At 47.4% G+C, this 25,227-nt stretch overlaps 1 protein-coding gene and 1 non-coding gene across 2 annotated transcripts; one reads left to right on the top strand and one right to left on the bottom strand.

Moving 5' to 3' along the window:
* Positions 1-1,984: 1,984 nt before the first annotated feature.
* On the top strand, positions 1,985-23,938 carry LOC119187170 (uncharacterized). Its single transcript, XM_075873459.1, has 6 exons — positions 1,985-2,876; positions 11,185-11,400; positions 12,566-12,885; positions 16,237-16,383; positions 17,255-17,497; positions 22,815-23,938. Exons 1-6 carry the CDS (start codon positions 2,683-2,685, stop codon positions 23,126-23,128), a joined length of 1,434 nt encoding a protein of 477 aa, XP_075729574.1. The 5' UTR covers positions 1,985-2,682; the 3' UTR covers positions 23,129-23,938.
* TRNAL-AAG (transfer RNA leucine (anticodon AAG)) lies at positions 14,289-14,370 on the bottom strand. Its single transcript has one exon. It is a non-coding gene; the product is annotated as a tRNA-Leu (tRNA).
* Positions 23,939-25,227: the final 1,289 nt, after the last annotated feature.

Here is a 25,227-nt window from a genome sequence, read left to right as displayed (position 1 = left end):
GGAGGATGCGTAACACCTGGTCGGAGACGACGCCTCGTTCGAAGGCTTCGATGGCTGGTCTGTAGTCAATGTAGGTGACTTCTCTTTTTTTGTCGAGCACATCTATATGGCTATAGCTATTTGCTCGTTACGTCGGGGTTTCGGGTGAGGATCGTGGCGGAGCTAGAAATCCGCTGCGCGAATGAGACCACGGCGAAGGCTCGGTTGTTGCCATAGGCACCGGCGTCCACGAACGAGACGTTGTCCGCTTCCATGTATATGCGCTTAAGAATGGCGGTCGCCCGCGCAAGGTGCCTGCCTCTGCTGTATTCGGGGTGTACATTTCGCGGGATGGGAGCGATCATGATAAGGTGGTGGGTTTAACGGGGAATCATGTGTCAGCTCTGGGGGATCGCTGGCCATCGAGAAGAAGCCGAACTCCCGCGGAATATGGCGGCCCACCTTGGTGGTGGTTAGTCGGGTCAATTGCACCCGTTCCTGAGTCTCGGCCATCTCTTCTCGCGTGTTGTGTACGTGAAGCTCGAGGAGTTTGTGCGTCGTAATGGTGACAGGGAGGCCGAGGGATCGTTTGACCACCTTTAGAATAAGGGCGTTGAGTTGATCAAGCTCAATACGTAGTCATTGCATAGAGCGGCAACGTACAAAACAAACGCGTCTACGATATGTAGCAGGTTGTCTTCTTTGAGGCCATGATGCCGGTTGGCCACTCTATATACGTGCGAGTCGTATGGCGTTCTCAGTCTTAGCCATGAGCATCTGTACTGTTTGGGTGTTGACTCCACGGGACTCGATCATGCCCAGGACCCTGATATTGTGTACCCTGGGGATTGTACGACCATGTCTGGTGTGGAGGGTGATGTTGCGTTCTGCCGGGGGTTTCCACCCTTTGGGTTTGGCGCCCCAGCGTTTTGGCAAGCATATCAACAGCTTCAACTTGGCGGGGGAGCACTTGAGACGTGTGTGTTCGAGCGGCAGTACTCGGCGGTTTCGATGGCCTCCCACGGAGTGGACTCTTTGAAGCCATCCGACCCTGTGGAGCACCATATGGTTACATCGTCCGCGTAGATAGTGTGGTTTAATTTAATTAGCCCGTCGTTTTTCGGGAGTCGTTCGGAAAGCCCGATAACGATGTTGAAGAGCGCCGACGAGAGAACGGATCTCTGAGGAGCACCCCGCTGCCCGAGCTCCACTTCTTTCGACAGCAGGTGTCCCACGCGGAGGACGGTTCTGCGTCGAGTGCTTTAGCCTCAGGCATCAAAAGTGAGTCTTCATTACTGCGCCTCAACACTGCATATTCGTCGAATTTTGCATTTACATTCTTGACAATAAAGATTAGATGGTCGTGCCTCTCGTTAACTAGTTTTGTCGCATTAACACAGCGGCCCATCTGCCTTACGCAGAAGCGGCCACAGCTAAATTAATATTCGATGTGTCTGACTTCGAGGAGTTCAATGTGAAGGAACCCGTATGGATCCCGAAACGTCTCTGTGTTTTTCCAGCCTGACTTGGTCAGTGACTGCATTTACATCCTCAACATGATACCTGACCAAACTCTACCTTGACTTGCATGGTCAGTGACCGCATCTACATCTTCATCATGATACCTGACCAAACTTTTCGTCGAGCTCTTTGACTACCTCTCATAGATCGGGCAGGCCATCGTTGGCATAAGCCTTCTATCGCTTCGAGGTCTTCTCGCAGCAGCTGTTGCCTTTCCATTTCCTTAGTGTTGGGCTAACATCTTCATTGTCTTCATAATGTTAGTGGACTATATGATGAGTGTTGGCATTTACCCGATTTCTGCTGCACATACCCTGATAGGCCACATAAGATAGGCTGCACAAATTGCGGCTGCCTTAAACAGCTTCACTGTAAGCACTCGCAAAGGCCGGTCTAAATCAAGAAACGTAGTAAGGGTTTAACGGCCTTGTGCATGTACGAAACTGTGAGCCAAAGTTCAAAGATAACATTTTATTTAAAGTGTTATTGCACCAAGACGATTCTTTGCCTATTCCCCTTAATGGGTATAAACCAATTACCAATAAACCAGCGCGCATCACGCGCAACTTCGTCGCGGCCGCCCCCGGGTGGCTTCCATGCGCGGTCCCCGCCATTCCCGTCCTTCGCAGCGCCAAAAATCTGCTCTTCACTGTGCCACAAGCCGTTACTGTTTACCAGGTACGCGATGAGGCTAGCCCGTACCGACCTCCGCACCTCGACAAAGGGCCAAGAGTCGTCCGTGAGCTCCGAATCTGCGGACCTTTTTCAATGAGCGTCGCTCCAGCATCCGCCGACTATCGGGGCGACTTTGCCTGCGCCTTCACGACGCGACCTGAACCGCCACGTTCGTCGTGGACGATCTCGTCGACACGTGCGAAACCTAGACTGACGTATTTGCGAGTGGACAACATTCGGGCTACGGCAAACAAGCTGCTGGGAAACATCTTTAGTTCAGTCTTCACCAAGCTGACTTATGGACGTTGCTCAGAAGTCCCGGACGCGGATGATCTAAAGAAGACGTTATCATTACTAAGGCGACTTAAAGCGGACGTCACTGACGCTACAGGGTCCGAGTTCCGATTGAAGTGGAAGGCCCCGCTACTAAGCGGTCTGGAGACGTCAGGAAGGCGGCGACCAGGACTGTAAAGCTGTGCGACTACATAGTTGTGACAGTGAGGCGAGATGGAACAGAGCGCATCGTTAGCGTCGTCCAAGCCCAGCGAGTCGTCGCACCACTCGTCGCAGACATCTAGCAAGACAAAATCTTCGGAACACGACAAAGGTGACGAGGTGGTACCTGGTTTGCTGTACTACGAGTTTCTGCCCCTTGTGCGTCGGTCGAAAACCACGGGCCTCTTGGAGTTCCAGGGTTTCAAGTAAGTTACACATCCTTGTACGATTTCTTTTATTCTTTACTCTTTATTTAAATGTTACCCCGCATCGCCCAAACGCGTTACAGCAGGGGGGTTACAGAAACGACATAAACAATTCTTCATTCTTACAGCACACTTGCATGGCAGACAATTCATTCCACTCTAGCAGTTCTAACAAAAAATGAATTCGCGGACAGGGGGTTACAGAAACGACATAAAATATTCTTCGTTCTTACAGCACACTTGCATGGCAGACAATCCATTTTAAGGGACCTACAACCACTTTCGTTGCACCTCTTTTCTTTAGTGCAAGGTGCCGCTTACCTGTCAGAGTAATCAAGGAATGGCACCGCGGACGACGCTGTAAATCATGTAAAACCAGAGTTTTTCCGTCTGTGGCAACTATGAAGTTGTATACACACAACGCGTGCTGCAATAATGAGAGGTGAGCTACAACGGCTCGTTTCTGTGCGCTGTGGTCTGATGCGCAAGCGTGCACTTCACGTACATGCACTCTGCACGACATGTTTAGGAGAGAGTCAAGTGGCATGGTGGCGCTGTAAAACTTGTAGTAGTCTAGATGAGCCAAATTGAAAGCACGTGTACTTGAAGGTAATTGATTTATATGTGGGGTTTAACGTCCGCCAACCACCATATGAATATGAGATGCCGTAGTGGAGGGCTCCGGAAATTTCGACCACCTGGGGATCTTCAACGTGCACCCGAATCTGAGCACACGGGCCTACAAGATTTCCGCCTCCATCGGAAATAGTACTAGAAGGTAGTCAGGGAAGGCCTCCGTCCCGAACTGGACGCAAGGTAGGATTATGACAATAATGATGGCGGTTATGTTAGTATTCCCACCGCGCCCACTGAAATGCCGAAAGGCGCTGTGGGTATTGTAATAAATAAATAAATAAAGTTGAGCGCTTATCTGTGCGTTTCACTACAAATGTCATCGAAAGACGATGGTCTCCTGCCGGCAGCACTACTAGTCCTAGTTCTCATCCTCGGCCACCCGTGATGCTGTTATCGTACCATTTCCGTCCTGGAATGATAAATGAATAGATCTTTGTTTGAACAGATTTCATTTTACCGCATTGTCACTGCTGGAATGTCATGTGTTCGTGCCTACCACTGCATATCAGCAATGTTTTGGTCGCGTGTGGTACTGTACAGCATGATGGTTTGCAAATAACCACCATTTGTGACACATGAATGTTTTTTATTGCGTGGAAGGGTCAATGGCTGTGCGCGTGTACTAGTGGTGCGCCGATGAAGATGCCTGCCGAAGCAGGCAGCACCGTATCGCCGGCAGAGCGCTTTTTCGTGCATAGCGTCGCATTTTTAGGGCAGCATAAGAAACACCGGGGTCTTCAGAATTGCGTACCTACGTGTTTTGTAGTAAAGGAACATACCACCTAACACTTGCGCATGGATGTTGCGCCTCAAATATGCGTAATACTTTATTTTTGATCGACAATGCTCACAAGTATGTACACTGCCACCAGTTCAAGATGTCTGGACATTCAGGAAGTGCTTAAACTTTAGCCAGGTGGCTCAGTCGCAGTGCTACCAACTCTAAGAAAGTCAAGCTTTCTGATGTACTCGCTTTCAAGCGCGCGTTCAATTTTGGTTGTTTCTTTTCGTACGCCAGCACGCATTCGACTGGCGTCGGAGTCGTTATTTTTAACCGAGGTCTTTTACGTGACCATCATGTTTCCTTCGATGCCTTCGGACGCGTGCTGGCGTTCGACTGCACCTTTTTTTCGTTAAGAATAAGATTTGTTGCCGTGTATGCCCCAGCGGCACGCGAGAACTCAAACGCGTTCTTCCAATCTCTTGATGTGTTTCTTTTAAATTCCCGACATGTGGTACTTTTAGGGGATTTCAATTGTGTCTTAGACTCACACGCAGACGTTCGAGGTCCGGGTCGCGGCCGGCCAAACTGGAATGCCAGAGAACTCGAACGTCTAGTGCAGCAATTGGCATTGAGTGACATTCATCAAAGTGTGCATGGCAGTAATTATGCCTATACTTGGCGTCGAGCAGCCGAATTGATCGCGTGTATGCATCCCCCAGTCTCATTACCTACGTTCACGACACCGGGGTAATGTCATTGCCACCGACACCAGTATACATTAAAGCGACCATCTGCCGGTTATGTTCTCTCTCCGCCTGTCAGCGGGGACGCCAACGGTTCACAGACCATGGCGTCTCGATTGCCGCGTCCTCCAGGGCTCACAGGCTACAGAGAAATTATCCCGAGCGTTACGCGCATCGCTCATTGGGGCCGATGTAGCTGATTGGGATCGCCTCAAAGAACAGTGGCGGCATCATTGCAGTGCGTCGGGCAGAGGACTTTGCAACCGTATGTCAAAAGATGCGTCATTGTTAATCCAGAAGATACGCATTGCCAATCGAGATCCCAGTCCTTCCACTGTAATGCGGGCATGGCAAGAGGAGCTCGTTGAACGGTACCAGCGTATTATGCGCGCTTCTTCACTCTAGGCTGCAGCTTGGCGCTGTAGACGTGCACCCTGTGCGCACCCTGAGGTGCTAAGGTATGCACGCAGAGTTCTGCTTTGTCCACCAGGCTCGCCTGCCCACTCGCTGAACTCTATCACCCCAGCTGCTGCGGGTACGCGCGACTTTCAGGAATTCACTCAACACTTTGAGTCAATGGCTAAATCTGGTGCTAATGTCTGTTACCCAAGTTCCGTTTCTTCGCATCCTCTGCTAACAGATTTACCTCATGATTCCAACATGTCAAATGACGTCCTCCTATTACCGCCATCTGATGACAAAATCAAAGGCGCATTAGACGCAATGAAAAAGGGATGGGCCCCAGGGCCTGACGGACTCCCTGCAGAGTTTTATGTACAGTTCTGGCCTATCATTGGTCCAACTATGTCACGCGTCATTCGAAAGTGTTTCCAAGATATTACACTTCCAACTTCTTTCCACAAAGGCCGTATAACACTAGTTCCCAAGAAAGACCCAATGTCCACGCGACCAGAAGATTGGCGCCCTATTACCCTGCTCAATGTAGATTACAAGCTCTTGGCTAACATTTTGGGGCGCCGAATCAGTCCATTTCTTGCAACATTAATCGCTCCCCACCAGGTCTGTTCTGTTCCGGGCCGAGAAATACACACCCATACGTGGTTAACGCGGGACATCATTCAATACACCATTAGCTGATGTGCGCAAGGACTGTTGGTTTCATTAGATCAAGAGAAAGCTTTTGATTTCATAGAACATGGCTACATACGAAATGTTTTACATGCATACGGATTCCCGGATAAGTTCATTGACCTTATCAACGCGATGTACACTAATTTAGAAAGTACCCTTTACTTAGATTCCCGTGAGAGTCACGCATTTAGAGTCACGCGTGGGGTCCGTCAAGGGTGTCCCCTCTCCCCAGTGTTATTTATCCTTGCATTAGAGCCCTTTTTAAGGGCCGTTGAACATCACCCGCAGATTCGTGGCTTACCTCTACCCGGTAACACTCAAGTAAATGTCGCTGCATATGCAGATGATATTACTCTATATGTACATAATGAACAGTCGCTGCAGCATGCTCTTGATACATTCCATGATTTCGGTATTATCTCCGGTGCAAAGTTAAACTTTTAGATTCTAAAAGCCAGTATTTTTTCATTGGCAACCCCAGCGGTCGTATCAACATCACGTCGCCTTTACAGTGGTCTCCTGAGAGTTCAATACTCGGAGTTACTTTCACTGTATTTGGTATACAGGATAGCATCTGGTCATCCGTTGTACAAACTCTTCTAAATGATATCAAAGCAGCCAGACACTTCGATTTCCCCCTCTTGGAACGCCGATACTTAACTCAAACGGTGTACCTAGGAAAATTTTGGTACCTTTGCCATTCTGTTAAACCACGGCTCCACGTCTGCAGGAAAGTGCAAAGCTGCATCAGTTCATTTTTCTGGTCTGGTGGCACAGAATTGTTATCGCGTCCAGCGTTAGCTCAACCGCGAGATCAAGGCGGTTTTGCATTCCCTGACGTTTCCGTCGCGGCTTCTACATTGTGCCTCCGCACTCTATTGCGAATACTAAGCAATGATGACATGCCCGCTCAGACACTGGCTCGCTACCATCTGGGGCCATCACTACGTGTCTTCTTGCCGGATAACCAAATAAACAAAGGTCCCCAATCAACTGAATTACCATCTTTGTATCGAGCCCTTCTGGCATTTCACCGACGTTTGGAAGCTACGTGCCCAGAGATAGAGGTGGCCGATTCTAAAGTGGTGGACACAATGGCCGCCTTTCTACGGCCCTTAGTGCCCCAGCATCGTCAATCTGTATTGAACCGCGCTTGGAAACCAATAACTGCCGCAGTGTTGCCAGGGCATCTCAGAGACTTTGTCTGGAGGTTGGGCTGGGGCTTGCTCCCCACGCGAGATCGGTTGCAGCGATGGCAGGTGGTTCGCACTTCCACTTGCCCCAACTGCGTCATGGTAGAGACCAATCGACATGCGACGTTTGAATGTGTGGTTTCCCGCCTTTTTTGGCGTGCGGTTAATGCTGGTTTTTGGGGACAGGGTGTGCGAATTTTCGTGTCCAACGGCCGATTTCCGCGTAGCCGCTTCTCCGCTCTCTTAATAGTTGCGGGGCTGTTCAGCCTTTGGAGAAACCGATGTGAGGCCGTAGCTGCCAATTGCCGCCGACGTGCCTTGTGGTCGATACTGGGGAGAATGAGACGAGAGATCCTCGCGTTCCTGTCCGAAGAGCTTTCCTTCCTCGGGGAGCAAGAGTTTCTGCGGCATTGGTCGTGCCATTTCGTCAAGGTGGAACACGAAAGGATACAACTCATTTTTCGACCGACTTGGTGCTAAGCAGCGCCCGTTGAGTTGTTATATATGATTTCATTTGTTACAAATTGTGTTTCATTTGGATCTATTGTATCGTTATACCCTTGTATCGTGATATCACATTGAATTTTTGTGTACATGTGCGCTAACATAATCATGTATATTAGAGCAAATGTCTTCACTGTAACGTAGTGGTGTTAGTCGTGAAATATAGATGTGCCGAAGTGTATGTGCCCTGTTACTGGAATGATATGAAGCCTTTGTGTTCTGTACATGCTGTAAATAAACATTTTCTAAACAAGATCAATTGTTATATATGATTTCATTTGTTACAAATTGTGTTTCATTTGGATCTATTGTATCGTTATACCCTTGTATCGTGATATCACATTGAATTTTTGTGTACATGTGCGCCAACATAATCATGTATATTAGAGCAAATGTCTTCACTGTAACGTAGTGGTGTTAGTCGTGAAATATAGATGTGCCGAAGTGTATGTGCCCTGTTACTGGAATGGTATGAAGCCTTTGTGTTCTGTACATGCTGTAAATAAACATTTTCTAAACAAGATCAATTGTTATATATGATTTCATTTGTTACAAATTGTGTTTCATTTGGATCTATTGTATCGTTATACCCTTGTATCGTGATATCACATTGAATTTTTGTGTACATGTGCGCCAACATAATCATGTATATTAGAGCAAATGTCTTCACTGTAACGTAGTGGTGTTAGTCGTGAAATATAGATGTGCCGAAGTGTATGTGCCCTGTTACTGGAATGATATGAAGCCTTTGTGTTCTGTACATGCTGTAAATAAACATTTTCTAAACAAGATCAATTGTTATATATGATTTCATTTGTTACAAATTGTGTTTCATTTGGATCTATTGTATCGTTATACCCTTGTATCGTGATATCACATTGAATTTTTGTGTACATGTATGCCAACATAATCATGTATATTAGAGCAAATGTCTTCAATGTAACGTAGTGATGTTAGTCGTGAAATATAGATGTGCCGAAGTGTATGTGCCCTGTTACTGGAATGGTATGAAGCCTTTGTGTTCTGTACATGCTGTAAATAAACTTTTTCTAAACAAGATCAATTCGTAGAAATGCGTGGAACAAATCGGGACGGCTGACTGCCCTCCCATAGTTGAGTGCGAAGTACTCGCAATCGTTACCCACGCCGTCCGCGGCGCGCCTCCTCTCCCCTAGCAACGGCGTAGCGACGTCACACACCACGTGATTGCTCGCCTTCCGCTCCGTGGCTGCCACGACTTGCTCGAGATCGGCAAGTCGTCACAGGTATGGATCCATCGCAGGCATCAACCTCGACTGCGATACCTCCAACAACGAGTACAGCGCGATCGAACGCGAGCATTGCACGCGTCGTTCAAGATGTCGCGCCGGTTGAAGACAAGGCAGCGCGGCGAAGGGTCCGTGATGCCGAGCGCAAGCGGGCGAAGCGGGCCGCGGACATAAACATCATTATAGCGCGAATTTACTCTCACATATACGCGTAAACTCACCAAGATTTCCCGAGAGGGCCTAATGGTTCCTGGGGATCGCAATGTGATCGCACGGGGGAGTTTACGTTAACTCACTGGCGAATGCCAACGGATTTTAACTTTACTCCCCCTCATAGCATAACCTCGTACATTCGCACTTAACCATGTTCACCCTCGGGGAAATGCTTGGGAGTTTTTTTTTTTTTCTAAACACAGATCTAGGGGATTTTCGTTGTACTTGGGGGAAAAGAGGAATTTGCCAACATCTAGCGAAATTTTTCGCTTCCACGTGAAGCGAGCATTTTGACGGAGGGACCTCCCGCGCGATATCTTTTTTTTTTTTGTTCCTTAATCCACCTTTTCTTTTTTTACGCATCCTCTACACTCATCTAAAGGTGCTGTGTCTTGCCCAGTAGTCGTTCCGAGGGGTGCGAGGGGGCGACAGGGCTGGTCTCCACCGCCAAGGCTGTGTCAGCGCTCTGCTCTCCCTTACTTCATTCTGTACCGTCCGTGTTCGACGTCGATTGCCTAAATCCCAGTTCGAACCAAAGAAAAAAAAAGTGCTCTCCCCCGAGCCCACTAAGTATATGTTTTTCTTTAAACCAACCTCCCATTTTTCTCGTCTTTCACCAGCGGCGTTATTTCTCAGGTTTGTTTTTGTTTTTATCAGTGTCCCTCGTTACGAATGCTGTCACGCTGCTAGTGAGCTGCCATGTGGGGTCATGTGGCTTCCCTGTGGTCACCAAGGTTTCTGTGAAAAGCGTGGCCAAAGCAGTGCTGCATGTATGCGGTTGCTTGCAGAGCTGGAAAAAAAAATTGAATAAAGAAAGAGACTGGAGGAAGACTGCAAGGTTATATTTGAAACAAATATATGGCAGTCAACATTTATAATGAACATAGCTTTTCGCAACCATTCTGCAGGTTGCGAGAGCTGAACTGCCAACTGGCATAGCAATGTTTTCATGGTTTATTTTTTTGTCACAAAATATTGTATCATTTATTATCACAAAGCTTGAAAGTACGCTTTTCAAGACATTGTTTGTAAGTTATTTGTGTAAGCGTGCTTCACTTCATCTACCACCAAACATGTTCCTCGGGAAAGTTGCAAAATAACAAAAATGATGAATTTTCTAAGCTTGCTCGCCAGAATACTTCATGTACTGCGGTTTATACGCTCGTTCTGGTACTTTTATTATTATTATTATTATTATTATTATTATTATTATTATTATTATTATTATTATTATTATTATTATTATTATTATTATTATTATTATTATTATTATTATTATTTATGTCACTTGCGTACTATTACTAGGGCTCTGCATTGTAGTGTAACATTTTCGTGTTTTGCATGAAACAGCTAACAGTGTTCTTTAATTTTATTTTGATAATTTATCGCTTCTTCAGCCTATATGCAATTCTCTATAATATATGTACTGTTTTTTGAACTATTTTATGGTTGTGTGTAACTGGAATGATTGATTTTTGCTTGGTGATTTGTATAAAATACTGCGATACTATGTGTCCTTCCCCCCTCCCCCCATTGTGATGACCATTTTGCCTTTGTGATTTCCTATGAAATAAAAGTTGGTTAAAGCTTTGCAATTTGTGCTGCGACACTTTCCCCCTTCAAAACGGTGATATCAGTGAATACTTTCAAACGAATGCACCATCACATCATAAAACTGAACTTCGAAATCATTTTCCCCAGCACAAACACATTTGTCTTCAAAAAACCACTCTAGACGTAAATCCAGAGAAATCTAGGGAATTTTTTCCCTCCACAGAGGTAAAAAGTGGCTCCGCAGGTTGGCAGAAGTTGGCAGACAAATGTACAGATCAGAATTTCTGCGTTCAAGTATCCCTAGAAACACTATCATTTTCAGCATAAAAAATAAATCAACTCCTCCCAATGTTGATGCCCTTGCCTTGACCATGCACGCAGCGACGTAGTGGAGCGTGCTAGCGACTGGTACCGGCAGATTTGCGGCTACCGCGTGGTTTCCATGGAGACGGTGCAGTTCAAGTTCAGAGACCGGGATCCGGCCTCGTCTTCTTCCAGCTCGGGAGAAGCGAAGGGAGAGCGCTCTTTGCGTTGGGACGAAGACGGCACCAGGCTGCCGCTGTCGGCTCAGAAGCACTACTACGGCGACGGGCTCAGGCAAGCTGTCAGGCAGTGCTGATCATGTAGAGTCATTGTACATGCTGCTTACGGGAGCATATAGAGTGACATTATTTTGTGCTGTACAGTCACTGTATATGGAACTTTTTTTTTTTTACGGAGAGAAGAATTTTCTTCTTTCTGGTCTGTTACGCAGGGATACAAGAGCTTACGTCACAGCCTCAGCTGTGCATTTTTGGGGGTCACGCATTTTAACAGCAGAGAGGACTAAGGCGGCGCCAAGGGAGCCTTTAGTGAGATGTTCTATACTACCTAAAGGTAGTATATACAGAAACTCTGGTTATTTTTTTACTTGGTTTTTGTTCAACAATGGCAACATGGGAAAACGACGGCAGCGGCGTGGCCAGAAACAATTTCAGGGAGCCCGAAAGAGGAGGAGGGATCCAACCCCTCTTTCCAAGATCTGATTTGTGTTTGTATTCCCTTATATATGAGCATCCAAAATGTAAAGAAATTGGATGGGGGGAGTTGTGATCCCAGCGGGTCTATATAATGTAACTCTACGCTCTAAATATTGCAACGGATAAGTGTGAATTTTTGCAACTAAATAGTGAGGGTAACACTAGTTAAGAGTGCATACATTCGCTGTTTGCAGTAACCTTTATTATCGGTGCTCAAAATCACGCTTATCTGTTACCACGTTTAGAGTGATACAGTATGCAGTAGGTATGCTACGCTATATACTAACGACGGTTAAAATATCCCAATGGCATGAATACATACACTAAGTGTATGCGAGTGAGTGAGTGAGTGTCCGATAAAAAAAATAACCTGGAAATCATAGCCCAGCACGGACATGAAAAAAACAGCAGTAGCAAAATTGCAACGAACAAAAAAATCTCAGTTGAGATATATGAAACCAATAGAAATGATGAAGCATTGATTGAGGAGATGTGGGGTTTAACATCCCAAGAGAAATAATGAACCAATACTTAACATAAATCACGTGCAGCCAAGAACAAGGTTGGGCTACACAGATCTAGATACACAAAAATGGCTAAGGACATATGCAGTACCTGTCTAAGAACTGTCCAAGAACATATGTAAGTACTAATATTCATTAAACGTCAAGTTAGTCGTTCAGACATGTCTTCCTTTCACCTCTTTGTGTCAGTGAATAAGACGACCCTGTCGGATTGCGCAGGGTGTGGCTGTTCCCTTGCGAGGCGCACATCAACGGCGGCGTGGAGCTGGGCTACCTGGACCTGGTGCCCCAGCTGGTGGAGCGGCCGGCAGGATGCGTCCGCTACGAGACGGTGCCCGACCTGCTGGAGAGGTTCAACGCCGAGCAGGCGACCGGGGCGAGGTCCGTGCCCGGAAAGGTGATCGGGGTCGAGTCGCGGGACGTGCGCCAACCGGACAAGATGCGCCGCGACGTGGACCAGGGGGACGGCTTCGGCTACTTCCAGCTCTTCAGCCTGCGCGTCTTCTTCTACCGGGGCCTGCCCACTCGGGAGAGGATACGTGAGTGCTGTGCGACCCGTATTTCGGCGGCGCGGAGGAGGAGGAAAAAACCTGTATTGATGCTGGCTGTGCCAGATAGCCCTTATCCCCACCGGGCTGGTTGACATCCCTAGTCCGGGACGTCATTAGTCGAGGCCGCCACCCGAGCCCGCTGGACTAGAGTTCGCTGTTCCTCTAGTGTGGAGCTATTGAGTAGGGTCGTCTCCCAGTCCTCTTTGGTGGGGTTGGGAAAGGGGGTTAACTTTGGGTTCATTTGGCAGGCCCAGACCATATGGAAAGTGTTGACCACTTCCCCACAGTACTGGCACTGCCCACTTATTTTTGGGTCGTAATATTTGAGTATGGCTGGACAGAGCAGCGTATCAGAAGACGACAGCTCAGCACGGCGATGGAATGCGGGGTGTCGAAAATCAAGCTTTGTATTGTTCTCAAGATTAAGCGCTGTGACGTACGCGAAATCCACATAGTGTTCTCAGAGATACACAAAGCGAGGGAATATTTAGCGCTGTCAGCCACACAATTGAGAAAGCTTGAATAATGAACTCTTTTTAGTGTCTGCAGCAAGCAGGCATGTTCGTATTAATGAAGTCGAAGGCAGTCGTTTTTCTGCACAGTTCCATTTGTTCAGGAAGAATTATTCTATATATGGGTGCTTCGGGATATCCCGCTGCGAAGTTTAATTCCGGTTTGCACGATTACGCAGGCAAGACAGTGAGCACTTGCGAGTAATAATGGGAGTACTGGGTGTAGAGGCAGTGATGGCAGGAGTAATGGGCGTATAGCAGTGAGTTGTGACCACTCGTTCAGAAACTCCCATCGTTCCGCGTATAGTAACATTTCCGCGACCTTACAAAAATCTCTACATTCCACTAAATGACGCCGAATCCGCGAAAGAGATTGAAAATCCATAGATCTATAGAGATGAATCTCTCGGGTTGACACATTGTCACCGACTGCCCATCGCCGAGTCAGATACCCGCCTTTGCAACTTCGAAAACTGCGTTACAAATTGCCAATATTAGCAAGATTTTTTTTTTTTTTCATCACCGGAATTCCAGGTGGTAGAAAAATCACCGTGCACACTGAGTTTTCTGGCTATAGGCTACTGTAGACATCAGCCAGCTGAATTACGAAATTCGTTTTTTTTATTTACTTCTTTTTTTTTTTTTGAAGCAAGGAATTGTCTCTTCTAAGCGCCTCACTTCACCATATTCCTGCGCTGTTCCCACGTAGTGAGCGGTCAACAACCAACAAACCCAACGAAAGGCCTGTGAATTTGTACCCCACTTCTAAATTCGATGCAACTCCTTGTCATTTCTTCTATTTTATCTGTAAGTGATGTCAAAACATAGCATCAGTCGCAAAAAAAAAAAGAAAAAAAGATTTGGAAACAAAAAAACTAGTGGCAGCGGTGGGATTCGAACCCACGCCCCCGAAGAGACTGGTGCCTTAAACCAGCGCCTTAGACCGCTCGGCCACGCTACCTACGTCAGGGGTTGACTTAACAGGTCATTAGGTAAAAACTGACATTAAGTCGCCAGAAGCGTGCACTTTTTGCAAAGGAGATTACTGTTGGGCGAGTTGATGCTTTGACATAGAAACCATTGTGAGCGCGAAACTAAACACAACACACAGGAAGAGACAGACGAGGATCGCGCCTGTCCTCACCTGTCTCTTCCTATATAGATGTGTGTTTTATAGCTTTTATAGCTGTGTGTTGTAGTGCCTCGATGTCTCCTGCCACATAAAGGCACCCTAGTGTGTTGTTTATTTGCCCCCTCACGATGGTTTCTATGTCTAGTTTCAGTTTACAATGCTGTCAGCGAATGCGGTTGGTTGCGCTGAGATGAGCTGAGAGACGCTGTGAGCAATGACGAGAGGCTGTATGTACAGCACGCAGTTTGGACTCGATTATTAGCTCTTCGCGGTAATAGTAATACTTTTAGGAGACTCACAATGCTAGCAAAAAGCGAAGCGAGATTTTTCTTTTTTTGTTTTATGGGCGAAGCTCTTTATGGTCTAAGCAGTTCCGCGTCCCCAAGGGCGAATCCAGCTACCCAATTTGAGATGGAGCGGGGGGGGGGGGGGGGGATCGCTTGAATGAACACCGGAAAGGTGGCGCGGTCATTGCTTTCCGTTTTTCTTTTTTTTTACTAGCACGAAAACCTTGTAATGACATAAATACTGTTATTGTGTGCTCACAGTGGCCCCACGCATGTGTCCTAACTGATGATATCAGGTGGATGGCGAGCACTGAAGAGAGGAGGAGGGGGTACTGACAGGCTTTGGGGGAGGAGGAGTGATCACCCCTACCGCCCCCCCCCCCCCCTGGATCCGCCAATGCGTCCCTCCGGAGTAGCCAGCACAGCGTATCCACAGACAGACAGACAGACAGACAGACGGACGGACGGACGGACGTTTCGCCCCACGCATCATTCACTCCGGGGATATGGTGTTTTTTTGTTTTTGTTTTTTTCACGACTTCAGAGTGCTTAATATGATCGGCGAAAGCAGGAACAGCTGTACTCGTCGGCAATGCGACAGACACCTGAAACGCAGATAGCTCGGTAGACAACTGTATGTGATGCAAGCAACAGCGCATCGTGACCGGCGTCAGCGAAATGTCAGGTCCGATCAAACGAACAAAATGCACGTGCAAAACACAAGAGCACCCACTGTTTGAATAAACACTTCGTGCTTTCGGCGTACATACTTTTAGTGGCAATGCTCCTTAGGGGCTGGTCTTGTTGTCGTCCGATGTATCGGCGTCCACCCCGTTTCACACCTACTACATTGATGTGAAAAAAAAAAAACTGCACTGTTAACAAAAGGTTAAAAGAAAAACAAACAGAACGGGACAATAAAAATACCTAGAAGCACAGGCCCTTTATACTTGTCAGCGAATTCAACGTGGCCTCCGGGACCTAGCTTTATCGTCGATCACTGTCCGCTGTCATGGCGGTTAGAAAGCCGTTGCTATAGGCGACACATATGTGTGTACGTTATAATTTTTAAATGGTTTACGGTATACGAACAAGTCATGATTGTGATCGAACGATATAAAGCACCTACAAGCGCAAACCCTTTATACTAGTCGACGACTTCAACGCTAGCATTATGGACATTAGGACGCAAGAAAATTTGAAAATTTCAGGGGGAGGAGTTGAATCCTCTAATTCCCTCCCCCCTTTGGCTACGCCACTGTTACTGTGCGACATACATATTTCCAACACACTTCCAACTCATCGCGTTGAAACTTGCCCCCTCCCCCCCCCTCCTTTCTACCATCAATGAAACCCTGCGCACTTAGTGTGGTTAATAAGACCTGTTAACCTGGGTGGCTTATTGCAGAGATTCGCGACGTGGTTCCCAAGCCACTTGACGACTACGCATTCGAGGAGTTCCCATGCGTACTCAAGAGGGCTTCCCAATGGCTGCAGAGCGAGAGCCCACTCAAGCTGTACAACCTACAGACACTCTTCGTCAAGGCAAAGATCGGTGAGCTCTCGAGAACAAGCAACAACACTGCCAGACCGGCTAGCTGCTTTCTGTAAATGCTGTTACGCGGTGATTACAGCATACTAGAATGTTATTTTAGCATACTGCACGAAACCAACTTTTCAATTATTAATTTAGTAGAGATTAGGAGAATGGTGAGAAAACTTTAGACCAACTGGCGATACTAGAAAAAAATAAAACGCGATGCTTCTGCGAAATCAAAGCAAGAACGGCGCATTGATCGGTAAGAGCAAGTATTTTTTATTACTTTAAGTGACCTAACAAAAGATGTTAGAATGCCCTTTTTTTAACGTGAGATGTGTGCCCAGATAAAAATGTGCAACTGGGATTTCCAGCTGGTTTCAACTGACGTCGAACTGGAACAAGCTGGTTCCAACTGGAAACGATTGCTTCCAGTTGGGAGTCAACAGGCGGGCAGCTGGATCCAGTTACAATCAAACTATGATCAGTTGAACTGGTACCAGCAAGTTTCTGTAGAAAATCATAACCAGTCCAACTAGAGACATGCAGTTCCAGTTGGGTTACAAAACTAGAACTGCGACAATTAAGTTGTTCTTGATATACGATTATTCACAGTCGAAGGAAAGAACAGTTCAAGTCCAACACAGTAAGATGGTAAGCTGGGCTAGTCGGTTAGGATTCGTCGTGAACTCGCTTACAGCGCAACACCAAAAACACAGACAAGGGATAAAGGAGCAAAAGAGACAGCGCCGTCTTTTCTTTCTCATTTTGCTCATTCCTTGTCTGTGTTTCTGGTGTTGCGCTGTAAACGAGTTCACGACAAGCCCAACGTACAGGGTGGATTGCAGGGCCTCTAGCGATACAGCAACAGGTTTCGCACTGCACGCAGACGTTCCTCCGGGCACGGCATTGTCGCGCAAGGTGCGCACGCTGGTTCGCTACCTGAAGGTTCTGCGCATCGTGTACAGCACGTTTCCCGAGAGCGCCGCCGACTTCGCGAGCCTGCGCTCCCCGCGGTGCATGTCTCACCGAGTGTTCATGCCGGCCCTGACCCGCGACGGCCGAGACTTGCCCGTCGCCGAGGCCATACGCGCGTTGAAGGCAGACATGAGCCTGTGGAGCGTCGGCCTGCGTGAGTATCCCATTCCTCATCTAGCCACCATACTTCTGCGGTCCGAAACCTGCACCTTCCGTCAGGGGCGCCACCACGATTCACAAGGAGGGGGGTGGGGGCTATAATCGGTGGCAGGCGAGTTTCTTAAAGAGGCCCTGAAACACTTCTTCAAGGAACCATCGAATGAATTCGCTGGAAGATCTCATTGTCTCACGAATTTAACGCCCCAAAAATGGTAAGAATCCGTCCAGTGCGAGTGAAGTTACAAAGATTTGTCGCATGTTGTAATTGCATTTTCGCTTCTCTCGTCGCGACAGAAGACCTGGAAGCTAAGCAGGGAGGGATGGCAGGGGCAAATAAAATACGTCACGCGCGCTTCGTGACCTTGAACACTTTTTCTTCGATTGAGCGGGTTTTTTTTTTTTTTTCATTGTGACCACATGGATGGATGGATGGATGGATGTGGCTGTACCCTTTAGATCGGGCGGCGGCTAACGCCACCTAGCCGTAATACTTAGTGAACTAACCATTACATTTATCTTTTTTTCCCCTTTAAATAATGAAGTTGAGGATTCGTACTTCGCAGTGAAGGGTTTAATTTTCACTCGTGCCTTGACTTTAGCCACCAATCAGATAACCTCCTTCTAGTTAAGTCTACCCGCTTAAAGTCTATTTTGCCCTCGCTGTTCCTAAATCCCAGTGCTTTGAAAAACTCTGCGCCATCATCCTGAACTATAGGGTGAAGCCCTTTACAGAACATTATCAAGTGTTCGGCCGTTTCTTCTTCCTCTCGACACGCACTGCATACTGTGTCTACCCCTTCGTATTTGGCCCGATATGTCTTGGTTCGCAGTACTCCCGTCCTGGCCTCAAACAGTAGAGAACTACCCCGAGTATTATCATAGATCCTTTCCTTGGCAATCTCCTGCTTAAAAGTTCGATAGATCTCTAGTGCGGACTTCTTAATCATGCCCATTCTCCACATGTCAGTCTCCGTTTCCTTCCCTTTCTTCTTAACCAATAGTTCTTTTTGGTTTGGCCACCTGCTGTTTTCTAAGTATTTACCAGTCAACTTCCTGGTTCGCTTCCTCCATTTTGTATCGACATTCTTCATGTACAAGTAGCTGAAAACCTTCTTAGCCCAACGCTCCTCCCCCATTTCTCTCAATCGCTTCTCAAATTTTATCTTGCTGCTAGCTTCCCTGCCCTCAAATGATGCCCATCCCATATCACCTTGTACTCCCTGATTTGGTGTATTCCCGTGAGCTCCTAAGGCAAGCCTACCTATTCCACGTTGCTTAATTTCTAATCTTGCTTGAACTTCTGATCTCATGCACAAGACCGCATTGCCGAACGTCAGACCAGGAACCATGGCCCCTTTCCATATTCCTCTCACAACATCATACCTATTGTAATTCCGCAGTGTCCTGTTTTTAATCACTGCTGCATTCATGTTACCTTTAGTCGTCACGTATATATTTCGTGTTCCCTTAGGTACTCGGTCCCATTGCTTATCCATACGCCCAGATATTTGTACTTATCTGTTATCTATAGCGTGACCTCCTGTATTCCAAGCTCACTACCTTTGTTGTCATTGAAAATCATGACTGCTGATTTTTCCTTACTGAATCTAAAATCTAACCTGTCTCCCTCATTACCGCAGATGTCCATCAATCTCTGCAAATCTTCCTTGTTGTTGGCCATTAGCACTATATCATCTGCGTACATTAATGCTGGTAGTGCCTGATCAATAAGTTTTCCTTGTTTCACTGAAGAGAGGTTGAAGCCCAGTCCACTTCCCTCTAATTTTGCCTCTAATCCTTGTAGGTACATCATGAATAATAAGGGTGACAGGGGGCACCCCTGCCTAAGCCCCAGTTTTACCTCTGCAGGCTTGGATACCTGTTTTTCCCACTTTATATAGATACCCTTTAAAAGATTAGTGACTACATGTTCCACGCCTAGTGTGTCCAGTATTCCCCACAATTCCTCTTGAACCACGCTATCGTACGCTCCCTTGATATCCAAAAATGCTAGCCACAGGGGCCTGTGTTCCTTTTCTGCTATTTCGATGCACTGCGTCAGTGAGAACAGATTGTCTTCCAACCTCCTGTGTTTCCGAAACCCATTATGCAGTTCCCCCAGCACCCTCTCATCCTCTATCCACGACTGCAGTCTTTCCTTTATAATCTGCATTGCCAGCCTGTAGACCACTGATGTCACTGTTATAGGGCGGTAGTTGTTTATGTCAGCTTTGTCCCCCTTTCCTTTATAGATCATGCTCATCCTGCTAAGTTTCCATCCATCGGGAACTTCACCATCGATTATTATTGTGCTCACTGCCTCTCTCAAAGCCTGCTTAGACTTCGGACCTAATGTCTTTATCAGCCTAATTGGAATGCAATCTGGGCCTGTTGATGTACTACTAGGAACCCTTTTCTCAGCCCTTTCCCACTCTTGTTGTGAAAATGGAGCCATTGCACCACTTGATTCGTCCTTGTCTATTGTGGTGCATAAAGTACTTCTTTGTTGAAATTTTTCTGTCACCCTTGTTCTTATATATTCAATAGCTTCGTCCCCTTCTAGCCTAGCACCTTGGGCTGTAGTTATAAAACTCTGCTCTAGGGGCTCGTCTCATTTCTTAGGGAGTTTAGATGGTTCCAAAATTTCGCAGCTGCCTTTCTATCTTTTTTATGTACTTCTGCCAGCCACTGAGCTCCCTTCCTTCTAATCTTTTCATTGATCAGACGGGATGCATCTCTTCTACAGCTTAGAAAGTTTGCCCATTTTCTTTCAACATCATCTGTTGGTTCACCCCGCTGCTTAGCATATATGTGTTCCCTAGAGGCTTCCTGACGTTTTGCTATGGCTCTCTTAACTTCCTCATCCCACCAACTTTTGGGTTTGTGTCTTCTTTTCCGGGGTGACTTGCCACGCGTCTTAGCAAGCTCTAGCTCAAAGAGTCTAATTAGATTCGTGTATGTCCACACTGTCTTACTATCCTCCGTGATTACTTTCTCAATTTGTTTAGTGGCTATTTCAATTTGCCTTTCTGGATAAAAATTTTCCTGTAGTTGCTCATCTTATCTCCTTCCCACTTTCACTGCTCTTCCAAAACTTAGCTTGATAAGTTTGTGATCACTACCCTACCCAGACTTCTGGAGCCACCTTCATCTATGTGCATTCCCCTGAGCTTATCATACATCCTATGTGACATCAGTGCATAATCTATCGTCGACTGAAGCCTTCCTACCTCCCATGTTATTTGCCCTTCACACTTCTCGGCACTGTTGCAAATGATCAAATCAAGCCTTTCACACATATCCATGATCATTTTGCCTGTCGGGTCGGTATACCCATCTATATCTTCTATGTGCGCATTCATGTCTCCTAGTATAATTATCTCGCACTCTCTTCCTAACTCCTGAATGTCCTTTGATATACACTCTACCATTGCCTGGTTTTCCTCTCTGGCCTTTGCTGTTGTTTTGAGCTTTGCGCTCGCTTGTCTCATCACTGCTTCCAGCTTGCGTCCTGGGAACGTCCCTACTGCAACCCTCTTGTCACCTCTTACCCTCTCTTTTATGGCTTCTGTGCATCGATTTAAATTCGAATCCCCGGCGATTATCACATGCTGTGACTTTTCAGCTGGAGCGTTCTGCATCTGTGGGCTACTTGCACCTGTGACACCGGCTGCTTTGTTCCCTCCCTGCCCCACCACTACCTCGCTGAAGCTGGGCCTTGCGACAGTTGAACCGGCTAAACCTGTTTTTTCCAAACTTGCTTGTTTTTCCTTCTCCACCGTTCTGGTTGCCAGATCCCTACTGTTCTCTCGGTAGGTTGCTTCTTTGTTCAGCTTCGCTAGCGCTTCCTCGGCGGACTTCAGTCTTTCTCCCATTGCCCTCGTTTTCTCTTGCTCTGTCGCCAACGCAGACTCGAGCTCGGCGATTCTCATCAGCAGTTCACTCTGGGCAACCATCATTTTCTCCATTTTTTCCTCGACTTCACATTGCCTACACTTCACGTCAGCCTCTTCTCCATCCGCTTCTACGCTTGGGTCCACTTTCAAACCCACTCCACATCCTGAACACTTTAGTCTTTTTAACCATGCGTTTCTGACACCAATTGTCCCTATACTCAATAATTACTAAACTCGAGCCCTGCACTACGAGAAAAAAAAAAAAAGTCTAAGCTCTACGCGCGGACAAGGGGCGGCCTCCTGCGGCGATCTGCGACGACCGAGCGCGCCATGTTCAAATTAGCCAATGGCTGATAGATGGCTTTTTACGAGTGATTTTTCAGCTTCTTCCATTATTTGTCGAAAGAAGAGAAAGCAATTTTCAGCTAACTTTGACAATTTACTGTGAATTCCAGGCCCCGTGCAGCTCTATAATATTTGGCTCGCGTGTTCTCGGGAGCCTCTACTACTGATCGGCAAAGTTTTCTGACTATACTAAAAATGTGTTGCAGAGCCCCTGTAAGGGGGTAGGGACGCTGTAAACTTATGCGCTGTATTTTGAATGTGTTTGTTCTTAGGGTGGAGGGGGTGCAAGCGAAAATCTTTAAAAATGCCTCCCCCCCTCCCGCCCTGCGAAACTAAGAAAAAAAAAGCAAAGTATAGAAAAAATGAGTCTCCTTACTCGTTTAAACGATGGACGATAATGCAGAGAAAAAAAGATGTTCTACGTCAATCAACTATTAAGGTAAAGCAGTGAAACTGACCGCTGCAGTGGTGTCGCATTGTCGGGAGAGGCGGACAACGGACTCCGCTAAGTAAAAGCTTGAGCTAGCTGCTTTTCTTGCAGAGCGGTCGAACACGAAAAAAAAAACTTGCAGAAAAATAGAATGGATGCGACAGTAGCACGCACACGACTAATTTTAATCATTCAGGTATATGAGCGAGCAGGACAGCAAAGAATAAAAAAAAAATGGCTGCAATATGGCCAGTCGACAGCAGATAAGCATGGAATAGAACGTTATTTGTGAACAATTCTCTTGCAACATCAGGGGAATCAATAGTAATCTGGTCCGCACACTAAATAAAGCGTGGAATAAAACGGTACTTATTTCGAATAAGGCACTTTTGTATAGGTCTTAATTGAAGCTTGATTTACATAAACTATAGCTGGTATATATCAAGTCCTATAGGTTGCATGCCATAATCCGTAGGTCACATTAAAATTTAGTTTTAAGATCATCTTGGTAGGTGTCCTGGTCCCTTCTTCTAAAACGTCACCCTTAGTACGCACGAAGTCAGTGGTTTGTCAAGTATGCATGAGGCAATTGCAAATATAACCTGATCAGGCCAATCACTGTCACATCGACTGACGCGCAGGGGGCAACATCCTGTGTGCCGAGTCGCTGACTGTGGACTACGACCCATCGGGGCGCGGCCCGAGCAAGATCAACGCATCGGCGCCCAGCAAGTCCGAGATCATGGCGGCCACCAACGCTGGTGGGGCCGCGCAGCGGCGAGCTCGCGTGGTGCTCTACTTCCGCGTCTACACGGACGCGCCCGAGCCCGTCGAGAAGGCGGCCGCCCCCCCATCGACCTCGGTCAGCCGACCGCGCATGAGCGCGAACTCAGACGCACTGTCCAGCAGAAGTAGTGTTCCGGCTTTAACGAACCGGAAGTGCCGCATCATGTGACGCGGGTCACATCTCCCGAGCTTCGCGTCGTTACGTCACCCAATAGATGTCTCCGCTCGGTTGAATAAAGTGGTTCCATGAAGACAACGGTCATGATTTAGAGCTTGTACAGAAAAAAGTAACCGTTCGCGTTAGAGGTACCGAAATGAAAATTTTCAGTTGTATTTTCGTTGCATCAAATGAAAGGCGAAGCTCTTGAGAGCATGGAAAACGTCCAGACAAGCGTGAATGTAAAAAGTATATGCAGTATATTTTTAAAAGTTATTGTTCCGACTGTATACCCCGTGACAACACGGTATGAGCTTCTCGTGACGCAGTCATGCAAGATGTCGTGATATTTCCACAGAGACTGTTTACAATATCCGACATTATGAAGAATCAGCATCCACAGTCTTGTGCGCACTCTTGCTTGGGGCCGCACGACTCATGCCTCTTGTTCACAGGCACGAGCCAGTGTGGGTTGGAGCTGCGAAGAAGAAGAAGGTGCGTGGGCAGAGGAACAGTTTTTGTTTTTGGAACGCTCTAGCGGACTCTTCCATCTTTTCGCACATAATTTCCAGGGCACAAGTTCGCCCATAATAAACTAGTTTTTGACTTCTCCTCTCTTGCACCCGTTACATTCTGGTGGAGGTGCTGGGTATGATTGGAAGCCCCCTTGGCGTAAGAGAGCGAAGCCCCGATCTTCAACGATTGGAACCTGGCGAACTGACTCCGGTACACCAGCGTTCAAGCCGCCGCCTCCGAGGAGAGCCGCCTGAATTCGCACCTCTCCCCAGTGCTCAAGCAACACAAGCAGCATCCACAGACAACGGAACGATGGCTTACCAGGTGACATCATCGGAACTTATTCTGTCCCCACCATGCTTGCCTGAGCCCTTCCACGCCGACACGCTCGAGGATGTGGAGGATTGCTTAGAACACTTCAAGCGGGTTGCGAAAACCAACGGCTGGGATGAAGCAAGGAAACTGCGTCGCGTGTACTTCGCATTGGAGGATGCAGCGAGGACGTGGTATGAAAACCATGAAGCGTTCGTACCGACATGGGAAGAATTCCGACGACAAATAGTAGCTACATATGCCAGCACTGATCGTCGGGAGAAGGCGGAGAACGCTCTACAGTCCAGAAACCAGCGCACGAACGAAAGCGTTGGCATGTATAGACATGTCCCGCCTTTTCAAGCGCGCTGACCCGAACATGAACGAAGAGAAAAAGCTGCGTCACTTGATGCGAGGTGTCAAACAGAAGTTATTTGGCGGTTTGGTACGCAACCCACCTCGTACAGTTGCTGAATTCCGCAACGAAGCCACCTCCATTGAGCGGGCATTGCAGCAGCGCTCCCGTCACTACAATCATGACACGAGTAGTGTTCCTGCGGATGTCCTCTCAGCAAACCTGGGAAGCAGCAGCGAAGCATTGAGGGAAATGGTGCGATCCATTGTGAAGGAAGAGCTCCAGAAGCTGCTGCCCCAACAAGTCGCAACGCCAGTTTCGTCTCTGACTACCCTGATCAGAGATGAAGTTCACCACGCCATTCTTCAAGCCGAACCCGAAGCGCAACCTGTTCGACTTGAACAGCAATTGCAGGAATGCCCCGTACCGACTTACGCCGATGCTGTGCGCCAGCCCGCCGTGCATACTGCTTCGTTTGCAGCTCCCAGTGGCTACCGACCGGCTTCGCGTGGCTCAAACTATCCAGCTAACTCGAGGCCCCGAAAAAGCGACGTGTGGCGCACACCCGACAGGACGCCTCTCTGTTTTCACTGCGGCGAAGCTGGACACCTGTACAGAATATGCCCATATCGACGAGTTGATCTCCGTGGGTTTTCTTCAAACGCGCCATGCCCCCAAAATGGCGAAAGACCCGTTGAAATTGAAGATTACTTGTCCGGCCATCTGTTTCTAACTGCCGGTTTCCAGCATCAGCCTAGATCACCAGCGCCTGCTCGCTATCGATCGCCAAGCCCTCGACGATTTAGTTCACCTTCTCCATCTTCAACCTCAACACACCGTCGTTCAAGCAGTCCCCACCAGGAAAACTGAAGCCAGCGACCTATGGAGGCAAGGCCGCTGATGTCCGACCAACTGAAGATCCTCCGTC

The sequence above is a fragment of the Rhipicephalus microplus genome, chromosome 9 (genome assembly GCF_043290135.1).
Source record: "Rhipicephalus microplus isolate Deutch F79 chromosome 9, USDA_Rmic, whole genome shotgun sequence".
Taxonomy (NCBI): domain Eukaryota; kingdom Metazoa; phylum Arthropoda; class Arachnida; order Ixodida; family Ixodidae; genus Rhipicephalus; species Rhipicephalus microplus.
Note: the sequence above shows the minus strand (reverse complement) of the source record. Positions and strands in the feature narration are given on the sequence as shown.

Coding starts and splice junctions, on each gene's coding strand:
- LOC119187170 (XM_075873459.1), top strand. CDS start 2,683: ATGGAACAGAGCGCATCGTTAGCGTCGTCCAAGCCCAGCGAGTCGTCG. Junction 2,877..11,184: donor TTGGAGTTCCAGGGTTTCAA/GTAAGTTACACA, acceptor CCATGCACGCAG/CGACGTAGTGGAGCGTGCTA. Junction 12,886..16,236: donor GCCCACTCGGGAGAGGATAC/GTGAGTGCTGTG, acceptor GGCTTATTGCAG/AGATTCGCGACGTGGTTCCC.